The sequence below is a fragment of the Sus scrofa genome, chromosome 6, assembly GCF_054392235.1.
Source record: "Sus scrofa isolate SSC_HxYL_T2T_F1_AM1 chromosome 6, Sscrofa_HxYL_maternal_Yorkshire_Landrace_v2.0, whole genome shotgun sequence".
Taxonomy (NCBI): Eukaryota; Metazoa; Chordata; class Mammalia; order Artiodactyla; family Suidae; genus Sus; species Sus scrofa.
Window position 1 is genome coordinate 33600329 of NC_139388.1, and position 14428 is coordinate 33614756.

General features: G+C 34.3%; 1 protein-coding gene across 50 annotated transcripts in view; it reads right to left on the reverse strand.

The window, feature by feature from the left end:
• The window catches only part of CHD9 (chromodomain helicase DNA binding protein 9), a 242136-nt gene that overhangs the window by 95178 nt on the left and 132530 nt on the right, over positions 1-14428 (reverse strand). For 32 of the 50 annotated variants that reach the window (XM_084960257.1, XM_084960261.1, XM_021094174.2 and 29 more), the window contains one exon: positions 7205-7536. In XM_084960257.1, coding sequence (XP_084816383.1) covers positions 7205-7536 — 332 coding nt within the window. Of the gene's footprint in view, positions 1-7204; positions 7537-8340; positions 8606-8702; positions 9057-14428 lie in introns of those variants that run through there. The other 18 variants (XM_084960273.1, XM_084960269.1, XM_084960271.1 and 15 more) reach the window with 2 other exon arrangements.

A 14428-nucleotide genomic window follows, 5' to 3' on the forward strand; every position in this document is an offset into this window, starting at 1 on the left:
AACCCCTAGCCTGGGAACTTCCATAAGCTGCGGGTACAGCCCTAAAAAAGACCAAAAAAAAAAAAAAAAAAAAAAAAACCTTGTTTCAGGAGGGTAACTTCAAACTAAGTATAAATTTGAAATGTTAATTCGTTTGTAGAATACAAGCCCTAGAAAACCTCAGTGTTTCTACCTGAAGTTTATATTTGATTTTCAGATGTAACTCATGCACTTAACTAAATACTGCCCACAGGTTTTTAGCAGAGGCTGTGTAACAAGCTGCATTCTACACAGTGTCAATCTGTAATTGCCCCCTGTTGTTTCTCTCATTGCAATAATTGGGCAAACAATGATTACTTTTTTTTTTTTAATCTCCCCCCCACAGCATAGGGATCAAGTTACTCTTACATGTATACATTTTTCCCCCACCCTTTGTTCTGTTGCAATATGAGTATCTAGACATACTTCTCAATGCTACTCAGCAGGATCTCCTTGTAAATCTATTCTAAATTGTATCTGATAACCCCAAGCTCCCAATCCCTCCCACTTCCTCCCTCTCCCAGTAGGGCAGCCACAGGTCTATTCTCCAAGTCCATGATTTTCTTTTCTGTGGAGATGTTCATTTGTGTTGTATATTGGATTCCAGTTATAAGTGATATCATATAGTATTTGTCTTTGTCTTTCTGACTTATTTCACTCAGTATGAGAGTCTCCAGTTCCATCCATGTTGCTGCAAATGGCATTATGTCATTCTTTTTTATGGCTGAGTAGTATTCCATTGTATATATATACACCATATCTTCCTAATCCAATCATCTGTTGATGGACATTTGGGATGTTTCCATGTCCTGGCTATTGTCAATAGTGCTGCAATGAACATGCGGGTGCATGTGTCTCTTTTAAGTAGTTTCAAACATTGAGTCTTAATCCATTTATTCTATTTGCTGGAATCAACACATCCAATTTATAACTAAAGGAAACAAGCACATGTATTATTTCTCACTATAAATTTTTTTTGCATGCCCAGTGGAAGGCACTAGAGATATTTTTAAAGTCGTTAAACATGTATAATGTAACTTTTTTTTTTTTTTCTTAGAAGAAACACATTTAACTTGATGAAATTACTTCAGCTTAAAATTCAACCCAAGACTTGCTTAAACTCATCTGGAAAAAAAAGTCAAGTTTTTTTTGGATTTTATTTTATTTTATTTTTTCCACAGCCACATCTGCAGCATATGGAAGTTCACTGGCTAGTGGTCAAATCACAGCTGCAGCCAGGGCCTACGCCACAGCTATGGCAACACCAGACTGAGCTCCATCTGCTACCTATGATGCAGCTTACGGCAATACCTATCCTTAACCCACTGAGCGAGGACAGGGATCAAACCTGCATCCTCACAAAGGTAACATCGAGTCCTTAACCTGAGCCACAATGGGAACTAACAATCAAGTTTTAAAGGGATTCTTTATTTTGGTTAATCCTTATATTTATGAAAGTAAAATTATATTGTAAGCTTTTGGTAACTGGGACTATAAATCACTTCCTGTTTAAAGGTTAACTTCATTTTTTTCAAAAAGTTGAATTCACTGAGTTGTTTCATATTCACAGTCATTAATGGCCAAATATTAGCTAGGTATTAATCATAGTAAATATATTTACCAGCATAATTTAGTTCTTACTCTTTAAAAAATTCATTTTTTTTAAAGAAACTGATGTTTATGCTTAAAAATACTGACAAAATAGTAATTTAAAATCAATATCTTACTTCAGGGTCTCTAAGATACTGTTAACATCTATGAAATCAAGAAATAATCAAAGATATGCCATAGTTTTAACTGGCATTTTCTTAAATGTAAATCTTTTTTTAATTTTTGCTTTTTAGGGCCACCCTGCAGCTTAAACGGAAGTTCCCAGGCTATGGGTCGAATTGCAGCTTACACCAGAGTCCCAGCAATGCGGGATCCAAGCTGCATCTGCGACGTATACCACAGCTCATGGCAATGCTGGACCCTTAACCCAACTAAGGAGGCCAGGGATTCAACCCACATCCTCATGAATACTAGTTGGGCTCATTACCACAGAGCCACAAGGGGAAGCCCGTAAATGTAAATCTTAACTAAATTCATAATGTATACAGCAATTCTTTCAGAGGAGTATGGTTCAGATTTTCAGTGAATTTAAGTTTATACATAAGGAGTGATATAAATAAAACATTTTACTTCCTTGACATTTAAAAATTTATAGAACTTACATAGAGACTACTAATGGCATGATTAATGATTAAAAATATATAATAAATTTATATCATACATTTTCAAAATGCTTTTTTATCACATGCCAAGAAAAAATTAATTAATATTTTATATTTTATCTAAGCAGATACTAAATTCCTATTATCTTGAATACTTACAATCAGGGTCTAATTTGTTACTTTATTAACATAGACTATAAAGTGCTAATTCCCAATTTCTGATGATTTATCTTATTTTTCCCTCAAATTTTATTGATATTATTACCCTTATATTTTACTATTTAGATGAAAATATCTCTCTCTACATATATGTAGACATATTTACATGATAGTTTTATTTAAAAATACACACATAAATACCTACATATATACATGGTGGTAGGTAATCAACAAATGTTATTTTGCTTCTTTCTTCTTGGGGGTTCAGAACAACAATAGCAGAAAAGGATACAATATAACTTCCAGATCTTAATGTTTTATTGTTTTCTTTATAACATGACATTCTTAATTTTTACTTGAGTGGATAAATATTTCCTGATTTAGATATTTTCTGCCTTAATTAATGAGAAAAGCTACTTTTAGTACCTGGTAACTAACTGACACTCTCCTAATAAACAGAAAGAATAATTATGAATACAAAAAATGTTTAACTTTTAATCATGAAGTACTTTTACTGATTATATTTATAGGGTCACAAGAGCATTTTTAAGTGTCGCAGGCATTCTACTTGTCAGTCTGATAATTTAATGCTAAGAAGTAAATTATAACTGACAGTGTGAAAACATAATTTAAATGTCAAAGTTATAAAACAAGTCTAAAAATTCTTCAGTCAAATCATGTGACGTTTTATTGTACAATCTAAAACCAAATAGCCATAAGAAAATTCTACCAGAAGTCTTAGAATTTATTTTGGAATTTAACTTTATTATTACTAAACCATAAGCTTTGTCCTTGTGATTTCCTGAAAGATTTAGCTTGCCATTTCTTTTCTTTTCTTTTTTTTAGGGCTGTGCTTATGGCATATGGAAGTTCCCAAGCTAGGGGTCAAATCAGAGTTGCAACTGCAGGCCTGTATTGCAGACATAGCAATGCTAGATCTGAACTGTATCTGCCACCTACACCACAGCTTACAGTAACACCGCGGACCTTAACTCACTGAGCAAGGCCAGGGATCAAACCCACATCCTCATGGATACTAGTCATGTTCCTAATCTGCTGAGCCACAATGTGAACTCCTGCCATTTCTGGTTTTTGATTAAGCAAATCAAATGCAACCATTTGGTGTCATTTAATATTTAATCTTCCATTCATTAAATTCATTCTATTCCATTCATGGAGCATCTAGTACGTGCTGACTACTTCTAAAGAAATACCTGTTCTTCTACTTGAAAGGCAGCTCCTTAGAACCTGACTGCCAAGATCCTGAAAAAAGTCAAGGTAGAAAAAGTTTGTTTCCAGTCCTACCTCCCACTTCATTTTATACCTCCCAGTTCCGTTTTAACTCACATCTTTCCACATATCCATGTAATTCCTTTCAAATTCCAGGTATATTTCAAACAAAATCTACCTATCCTAAATGCTGCTTTTAGCTAATCTGATAAACATACCTACCCATACGAAAGAAAAAATATTAATGAATTAACCCATTATCCTTCTTACCAGGTAGCAACTGTTTCTATTTTCATTTGTCTGCTTGATTTTTAAAATCGATCTTATTTAAGAACAGAGCCATAGTAGAAAGAGAACCAAGGCAGATCCATGAGAGTTTAGCTATGAAGGCTGGCCTAGGCTTTTTCCTTCAAAAGTTGTATGCTATTTATGTTTGCAGAAAATAAAGACTAACAGGTATTGTTCTATATGCTTTAAATATTATTAAATCACTTGATCCTCAAAATAACACTATAAGGTAAGCTCTATCATTATCCTCATTTTATGTATGAAGGAACTAAAACTTAAAGACATTAAGTATTTGTCTGGGGTCACACTGCTAATGAGTGACAATGGGGGAATCTGAGTAAGTGCAACTGGCTCCAAAGTCAAAAGAACTTAACCATGAAGTCTCTGAAAAGGATACTCTATTTCTTGTATTAAAATAATTTATGAAACTGACAGAAACAATTAAAAGGTTGCAAGCATACAAGCAAGCTGAGGTTTGGTTTTCTTCAAATTAGTCTTCCTAGATTACCATCATCACATATGTGGGTTAAAATAAACACCAACTCTGACTATACAACAACCATAACTTGTTTTTTACAAATTTAGTTACTTTTGAAATTTATATTCCTTTCTTTTTTTAAAGGCCACACCTGCAGCATATGGAAGTTCCCAGACTAGGGTTTGAATCAGAACTGTAGCTGCTGGCCTATATCACAGCCAAAGCAATGCCAGATCTTTTAACCCACTGAGCAAAGCTAGGGGTCCAACCACATTCTCATGGATACTAGACTGGTTGCTTAACCTGCTGAGCCACAATCAGAACTCCTGAAATTCATATTTCATATTGCTTATGGTTAAGTTCTAGCACACACTCCCTTTAATTTTATCTTAAATCAATCAGCTGATATTAGCAAAAGTCCAATCTTCTAAACCTAATAGAAAAATAAAATCTCTATAAGAAAAAGTTTAATACATCATGAAATACTATTTATTAAAATATGAAAATAAACTTAACTCTTTAAGTAATGGTTCTTAACAGAAAAATTAAAAACTTGGCAAATTCAAAACTATAAAATGTGGAGTTCCCGTCATGGCTCAGCAGTTAGTGAACCCTACTAGCATCCATGAGGACACGGGTTTGATCCCTGGCCTCACTCAGTGGGTTAAGGATCTGGCATTGCCATAAGCTTTACTGCAGGTGGCAGACATAGCTGTGGCATAGGCCGGCGGCTACAGGTCCAACTGGACCTCTGGCCTGGGAACCTCCATAAGCTGCGGGTACAGCCCTAAAAAGACAAAAAGACCAAAAAAAAAAAATATATATATATATATACACATATATATGTATATAAAATGTAGTGGCTTATTGGAAAACACAGTAATGAAATATTTCAAGTGACCAATATGGAACTCTAGATTATAGATTAATATCATTTCTAATTATGATTTTTTTCTCCAATGTGGTAGGAATCTTAGGTTGTCTGATAAAGATGATCAAGAAATTGTTTCACTCCAACAGTTTAATAATATATATGCAAGCTTCACTTTTACTTGCCTACAACTTATAAATCCTTTATCAAAAAGCTATAACTCTCAGTAAGTTTTTTTTTCTATCAATTACTCAATATCTTGCCATGTAAATATCTTTCCAATACAATTCTCACCTATTTTCTCAAGGATGCTATCTCTAAAAGCAAATATTAAATTGATCATGCTCTGCAATATTAAAATAATTTATTGTTAATAATCTACCTACTTCTGATGAAAATACAAATATCACAGAATCAGTCAGATACTCCCTCTACTGTAATATATTACTATTTCCTACCATATTAATTTGCACTTTTTAAAAATCCATGTTTTTTCTATTATAATAATTTCTAATTTTTCCCTTATATACTGTTTTTTCTTAACCAGGTTCACTTGTTATCTTTTGCCTCTAGATAGTCCCTCAAAATTTAAATTTTCTATAATTTTTGAGGTTTCTCTACCTATTTCCTCTATATTTTATGTATTATTTTAAAATACCCTTCTTCTAACAGTACCACTACTTTGACCATATCTCTATACAAGCTAAAACTGAAAAACTTTAATTACAGTCACTTTTTACACATTAAAGGATTAAATAAATATGGGGTTTCCTAAATTAAAACTAGGAAAAATATTGAAATAACAAGATACTTCCATACCAAAACCTTTAAATATAAAAGGAGTAGAAATCCAACTTTCAAATTTCATTTTATCTATATGCAAATAAAACGCAAAATCAGTAATATTAATTATTACTCTATAACAACAAGAGAGTCCATGTTATTTAATGGTTTGGAGTCAAGCCATCAGGAATGATATATCTCAGTTTGGTGGCTGCATTTAAAATGCGAAGTTAATTATTTACAAAATTGTATTAGTTTTAAATATCTATATAATGTACCAATAATTTCTTGAGCAAATGAAGATTTTTATAAGGGTATTTTCCCTTTATTGTGTACTTTTTTTGTGTGGGAAAAAGAAAACAGATTAGAAATGTTATCTAAAATTTCACATAAAGCCTTCAAAAATAACCAAATATTCCTGCAAACACAAGCTTAAACTATTCTGGCCTTAGATTATTTTTACCCCTTACATGTAAAACATACATGTAAAACAAATAATAACACTGTTTCTGATTTTTTGAAAATGTATTAGGTAAGTAGTCAAATAAAAATACCTAGGACTAATGTACCCTCCTAAAGCAATTCTTTGTCTTTATAATTCTCTTGCAGCATTAATCCTTACCTGGCCTCTTTATTACATAAAGTAAATCAGAGAGACTGTAAGGGAGGAAGTCTGTAAGAGCCAAGAGCTGCTTATTGTTAATTTAAATCATCTTAGCTTTTATGTGTTCCATTTAGTCCAAAGTTGTGGGTTTACGAGTAAATACTACGTTTTCAAACTATAAGGTGCCCAATGAAGTACAACTAAGAGGTAAAGACTGAAAGAATTTCAAGTTCTTTTTTATAAAGAAAGTGAACATAGAACTGGCACAGCAATATAGGTTTTGTTTTGATTTTCCTTTTTCTGTTTTATATATAAAATATTTTCCTATTTTAAATTGCTTTTACTAACATTAATACACAAAACGGTATGGTCACAGACTAGCAAAATTTAGTAAATTCTGGATTAACCTAATTCGTTCAAAAAGATAGTGAGGTATCTAACAACTTAAAACTCCAAAGTGGGAGTAAACATATCACATGCAAATCAAAAGTAAAAGATTAGACAGACTGCACACTTACAAAATATTCAAAGGAATGAGATTTAATTCTTAAACAACTTACCCAATTTTCGTCTTCTCTTTTAACTTAGAACAAGGTTTTGGTTTTTTGCTCTCTTTGTCTTTTGGCTTGGATTTCATCCTTCTACCTTTCTTTTCCTCTTTTCCTTCAACTGAAGCACTAGGAAAGTTTTCAGGGCTCATTACTCGTGGAATATTGCGTTCCCCACGCTCCTTTGCTTTTGCTATGGCTTCTGATATTATACGATTAGCCTTTTCTTGCTTGCTTTCTGATTCCACCTTTTTTCTCTGCTTCTTCTCGGACATGATCCTCACCTGGGAATTCTGCAACTTAGTATATGTCCCAGAACCATCACTCTTCTTGGAAGATGGAGGCTAGAGAAATCAAAACAATTTTTACATAATATACCAAGGTACATTTAAACACAATTAACAGAAATAACGAAAAAATCAGAATTAAGCTTAAAGAAGTAAAATATGAGTGTTACAGAATTAAAATTAAACATTTTGCTGATCTAGAAATTAGTGTAGGTATAAAATAAAAAGCTCAACTACTGCTTTTAAAAATGAAGGTTAAAAGAAAGATAATATGGATTCACTGATATTTTCATAGCATTCTTAATTAGCTGATTCAAATTTTGTCCTATAAATAGAGCTAATTCAAATGTAATCATGTAAATATTCTGGGCTTTTGGAATAAATAAAAGTCTTTTCTTTCCTCTTCACTCCGGAACTCTGAAAATTATTAATAATTTTTAAATAGTAATTGTAACTCAGAATGACTACTCCCTACAGTTTGTTATGATTTTTAGAAAAACAAAGCCTCTCTGCTTTGTAAGAAACTGGAACTAGAACCTGAAATCATTCAAATCATTGCAATGTGCAATCTATGCGGCAACACAGCTAGTTAGTAAACACATTCCCATACTTAAAATTAGAGAAAGTTTTAGTTTTTCTGTGAAAGAGTTAAATGAGAATTTTTTCCTCTTTCTGTATTACAATATTTTGCTCAAGCAATTCTGAGAAAAAAAACCCACCAAGTTTATAGTTTTCACATTAAAATTATTAATATTTTAGCAATATCACAGAAAGCATACCAACAGCATTTTTAAAAGAATAACCTCTTAAAACACGCATTCATCAACATATTCTTAGATCACAGTTTTGTTATGCTCTTACCCGTAAACATGCCTCTGACTACAGCAAGGGAAAAAAACACCAGGAATTTCCAAACACATTTTCATGCTGATTCCAGTGTGCTTCACTGGATATCTTTTCTATACCTGCCTCATCAAAGGTTTCATAGCAGTGCTGCAGCACTGGGAAAGGAAGGAGGGTTTAGAATCGCTCACTAAAATGCCACCTTAAGGCCTACAGGCTATAACAAATAACCAAGACGCGAGAAAACAGCAACAAGCTCAAGATGGCGATGCAGTACGACTCCCGCAGCAGCAGCCAGTAATAAGGAAGGTTATTCAATCCCATTAGCCTTTTAGCCCAAAGAACCCCTCCTCCTCCCACTCATTCAGGCTTTCACTTACCCTTCCTCTTGGCCTCTTCACTGAAGACATTTTTGGCGTCAGACAAAGGCTTGCCCTCTGCTTTTTCACCACCCCAGGCAGTGCTCAAGAAAAAAGCATTGAAAGAAGATTCCTAAATGGCCTATTTAGCAAGCTGCAACCAAGAGATGCACAACCCTCCACAAATACACATTGTGATTTATCAACACATTTCTGCCTTGGCAAGTTTATATCCACTGTTCATCCTATTTAGATATGAAAAAGGCCATAAACCCCTCCTAAAAAGCTGAGTTTCCTCAATAGCTGTAAGCAGATAGCCAGATTCCAACAAAGCACAGAAAGAAATGAATGCACAAAGCATCAAAATGCATCAGCATGAATATTAGAGATGTCGTTAAAAATACTGACTCCTTCTGCGGAAGTAGGCCAGCAGATGGTGCTACCAGTTATTATTCCATTAGACTCTGCAATTTAACCCCCAATGGACTGTTCTTCCCTCCGTGTAACAAATTAACTCTCACTCTACCATTTCCTGTAGTAAAGTTTAAAAAATATACGTAAAAACCTGATTTAAACAAAAAATCATCCGAAAATGAAAACTGCAGTGAAACAGCTTTATGTAGCTATTAAAAAGACAAAATCAAATGCAATTTTTACCAGAGAAAAACACTTTCCTCCATGCCACTCTAACATACTTAAAGTAGAAATACAGCTCAAGACCAACAAAGGGTTAAAGAGGAGGTCATGCAAATGAACACATAACAAGTGACTTCTCTTTAAGAAATTAGATAAGGTCTCATTATTGCAACAAAAAGCTAACAACGTTATTTTTTTAAAAAAGAAATGAAGGTATTTTCGTTTAAATTCTAAAAAGCAGCTTAGGACTTTGACATGAACACATGAGACCTGTCTATGAAGAGTAACAAACTATACTTAATTTTTTTTCTTTATTTAAATCTGGATAAATACACTTGTTTTCCTAAGAAAATTCATTTAAAAAATTCCTGATGTTTACTCTTCACATTCTAATTCAATTGAATTAAGTTTTTCAGATAAAGTTTTAGTTTTAGTCCCTTGTTAAAAATAAATAAGTAGCAAGTCCTCTTGAATTTGATCATTAATATCACTTTTCATATACAAAATACTGAGACTGTTTAAGCATGAGATGACCTTAAATACCTAAAAATTTTCACTGCTTCAAAATTCAAGTTTATTGCTTTCATTAATATCATTTTTTTCAATTGGTCTTGGCAAGTCATCTGATATCTCTGTTAAACTTTTTCAGTTCTGTTTTCTTTTAGGCATCAGAGACCTCAAAATGGAGCAGCATTATATGAACAGTCTTAGAAAGACCAATCTACATAGCAGGAGAGGAAATTAAAGGTGTAGGACCACTAATGCAAGCAAAGTTTCTTACTGACCTGAGAGCTCATCTATGTAAAAGTCACAATAACCACTAATAAGGGCTAGCACTTACCAAGTGCTTATTAGGTGACAGCACTATTCTGAGCATTTTAAATGCAGTAACTAATTTAGTCCTGAATAATAATAGGGTAACAGTGACAATGGAGAGGAGTAGCAAATAGGAGAAATATTCTTACAAAAGTATTACAAATGGATAGAATAGACCTAAGAGAGCAAACAATTAAAAAAAATCATAATTATAAAAATAAGAGCTAACACTTACTTAGTCCTCACTATGTTCTAGACACTATTCCTAAAATACACATACATGAACAACATGGATTTAAACTCTTTGAGTCCACTTATATGCAGACTTTTTTTCAATAATAAATACTACAGTGCTACATAATCCTCAGTTGGTTTCATCCAAGGATGTAGAACCACAGATACAAAGGAATCAGGAACTGCAAATATAGAGGAATCACATATACAGAGGACTGACTATAAATTATACTCGGATCTTTCAATGAGTCTCTAACCCTGTATTGTTCAGGGGTCAAGGGTATATTAACTCAATTAATCTTCAAAACAATCTTGTGAGATCTGTGCTATTGTTACCTTCATTTTACAGCCAAGGACACTGAGGCGTGGAGAAATAACTTGCCCAAGATCACATGGATACAGAATGATGAGCACAATTAAGAGGCAGAGAACCTAATTATGGAAACCATATTTTTAACTACTATATTATACCATATTTGGCTCAAATGCCATAACTTACAGAGATTAATCTGAACACAAAAGAAAGTAAATGAAAGTAAAATTGCAGAGATAATAATGAAGAATAAAACTCAGTTTTTTTCTAGTGCCCTTTCCAAGATGTAAAAATCAACTAGATACAGCTAGGGTATGGCTGAAGCTCAGGAAGAGTTTTCTAGACCAAATACTAGTGCAGAAGAAGGTAAAAGAAACAGGAAATTGAATTAAGAAAGGGTGTGTATATGTTCATGGTTAAGTTTAATTCTTTTCACATTGTTTGAAATGACAGCTTTGGCCATTTGGGGCTGGATCCTCACAGAAGGCAGGGCTGGATATAAGTTGTGGATTCTTTGGCTGTTTTCCTTCAATCCCATTATCTCACTGACACTATCCACAGAACCTAGGATGATTTAAAAAATATCTCATGCTGGAAGATAATATGAGAAAAAGAATGTGTATATATATATGTACGACTGGGTCACAGCAGAAACTGACACAACATTGTATATCAACTCTACTTTAATAAATTTTGGGGTTTTTTTTTTGTCTTTTTGCCTTTTCTAGGGCTGTTCCCAAGGCACATGGAGGTTCCCAGGCTAGGGGTCTAATCAGAGCTATAGCCGCCGGCCTAGACCACAGCCACAGCAACACAGGATCCAAGCCCTGTCTGCAACCTATACCACAGCTTACAGCAACGCCAGATCCTTAGCCCAGTGAGCAAGGCCAGGGATTGAACCCGCAACCTCATGGTTCCTAGTCGGATTCATTAACCACTAAGCCACGAAGGGAACTCCTAATAAAATTTTTTTGAATAAAAAATTTTTTAAAATCTCACTTCTGCTATAAAGCTTTTCAATAGATTCCGTTATTTGACTCAAAATCCCAATTACTTAACAATAAATCTTAACAGTAGGCAACAATAGAGAATCTGTGATTAAATATTACTTCGCCTATTAGAACACAACATTTTAAAACTGTATTCCCACAGAACATTGACACTGAGGTGTTAGGTAACTAAACATTTTTTCTTTTGGCTGCACCCATGGCAGGCAGAAGTTCCTGTGCCAGGGATCAGACTTAAGCTACAGCAGTAAAAATGCCAAATCCTTAACCACAAGACCACCAGAGAACTCCATAACTAAACATTTTTAATACAGGTATATTTCCCACTTCACACGTAGACACAAGCCATATATTAGGGGAATTAATACTAACTTTTCTCAATGTTACAATTATTCTCTTTTCACCTACATAAGCGGTCAACAAATTCTGTCAAATCTACTTGTTTTATTTTCCTCCTCTCAGTCCCAACCGTTCCTGCTGTTGGGTAACTGTTAATTACCCATTCTTTATAGTTACATTACAGTTATGCAGGAAAAATATCCTTCCTTTTCTGTAGGAAATATATCAAGTCTCTAGGGGTGATGAAACATTAGGCTTGCAATCTACTCTCCAAAAATTTCTTTTTATTTCATGGTGATTTCTCTGTAAGTTTGTCAGTTTCAAAACACAAGTTGTTTAAACTTTTAAAACATAGGCAGGAGTTCCCATTGTGGCTCAGGGGTTAAGAACCTGTCATAGTGTCCCTGAGGATGTGGCTTCAATTCCTGGCCTTGCTCAGCAGGTTAAGGATCTGGTGTCGCCACAAGCTGCGGCATAGGTCTCAGCTGCAGCTCAGATCCCACGCTGCTGTGGCTGTGACATGGGCCTGCAGTTGCAGCTCCAATTCAATCCCTAGCCCAAGAACGTCCATATTCAGCAGGTGTGGCCCTAAAAAAAATAATAATAATAAAATAAGAGCAAAGGTCTTGCTCTCCAAGAAGCAGTATGCTAAATGAGAAAAAATATACATAAAAGAAAAATAAGTCTAGGAGTTTTCGTTGTGGCATAGTGGTTAATGAATCTGACTAGGAACCATGAGGTTGCGGGTTCGATCCCTGACCTTGCTCGGTGGTTTAAGGATCCAGCGTTGCCGAGAGCTGTGGTGTAGGTCGCAGACGCAGCTCGGATCCCACGTTTCTGTGGCTCTGGCGTAGGCCGGTGGCTACAGCTCCGATTCGACCCCTAACCTGGGAACCTCCATATGCCGTAGGAGCGGCCCAAGAAATGGCAAAAAGACCAAAAAAAAAAAAAAGAAAAAGAAAAAGAAGTCTAGCAAGACATAAAGATGATTTCATATGTGATATACTAATTATTTTGAAAGCAAGTGGAGGAATAAGTGGAAGACCTGGACATCATATTTCAATATTGGAGAAACTCAGGGATTTATGGTCTGGGTGGTTTTCAAACCATAGATCATGACCTAATAGCAAGTTATGATATAAATTTAATGGGTCCAGACTAGCACTAAAAAAATGAAATTTAGAACAGAATGAAAAAGTGGTAACTAACCTTTATGAATGATACTTCTTAAAAGTTAGAAAGTGTTAATACCACCAGTTACTCCTCTTTTCCCTCATGAGAGAAAGCAGCTAAGAGATTTGGGCAAGAAGTTACAGGTATTAAAATCTGTGTGGGGACTCAGTTCTTTCTCATCTTGGTGAAATAATTTTCCCACATATGTATCCATTCACAATGGGGAATTCAGCCATCTCAAATATTTTAGTTGCATACAAATAATTAATTTTTTTTAATCACCAGTGTGTAGAAATGAGCAGAAATTACAAATTTTCAAAAAAGAAGGGGTAAATGATCACATGGCTACCATATGCCTACTACAGAGCACAGGTTCCTCTACTGGGGGAAAAATATATATATGCAAAGTTCTACTTCACACATTTTTAAAGCAATTGAAGGAATAAAAGGGCTCGAATAATAAAATGTATATAAAACAAAGAATAATGAACTTCCAACAACATAGTTAAACTTTTTTATAGCTAAAAATCTTTCGACCTGTCTCGGGAGACTCTCAGGCTTCAGAGCTGGGGAGCTAGGTGAATGCAGCTTCCAATGTAAGAGAATATAAAACTGAATAGTGAAAGCAAGCCTCAAGCAAGAATGAGTTTTGCTGCCCAGAGAGACACTGCATCGTAACAGAAGAGAACCAAGAGTGAAAACGCAGAACACCAAGTTTTAAAAGCTAGCAGATGAAAAGTTATCAAAGAAGGAAAACAAAAAGAAACTACAAGAATAGTAAGATGAGTATCACGAAAGATTGGAGTCATGGAAGCCAAAAGGAAAGAGTTAAAAGCCAAGCTGTCCAAAGGAAAGTAGATATCTGAGAGTAATTTGATGCTATAAAGCTAACTTGGAAAGCATTTTAGTTGTTAAATTGTTTATAGTACTTCAGTGCGCTAGTTTTTAATATTTTTATTTTAGGAAGAGTCATATAATTATTTACTTAAATATTCATATTAAACCAATCTCTAAAAACAATAAATTTGTACCTAATTTTAGTATGTATCGAACATTAGTGTGGTGACTTCATTCGCATTTACTGCATGTAACATTTTTTCCACAAAATACCAATAAAGACTTGCTTTTAAAGATTAAAGAAGGGGGTGTTCCCATCTTGTGGCGCAGTGGTTAACGAACCCAACAAGGAACCATGAGGTTGAGGGTTCGATCCCTGGCCTCACTCAGTG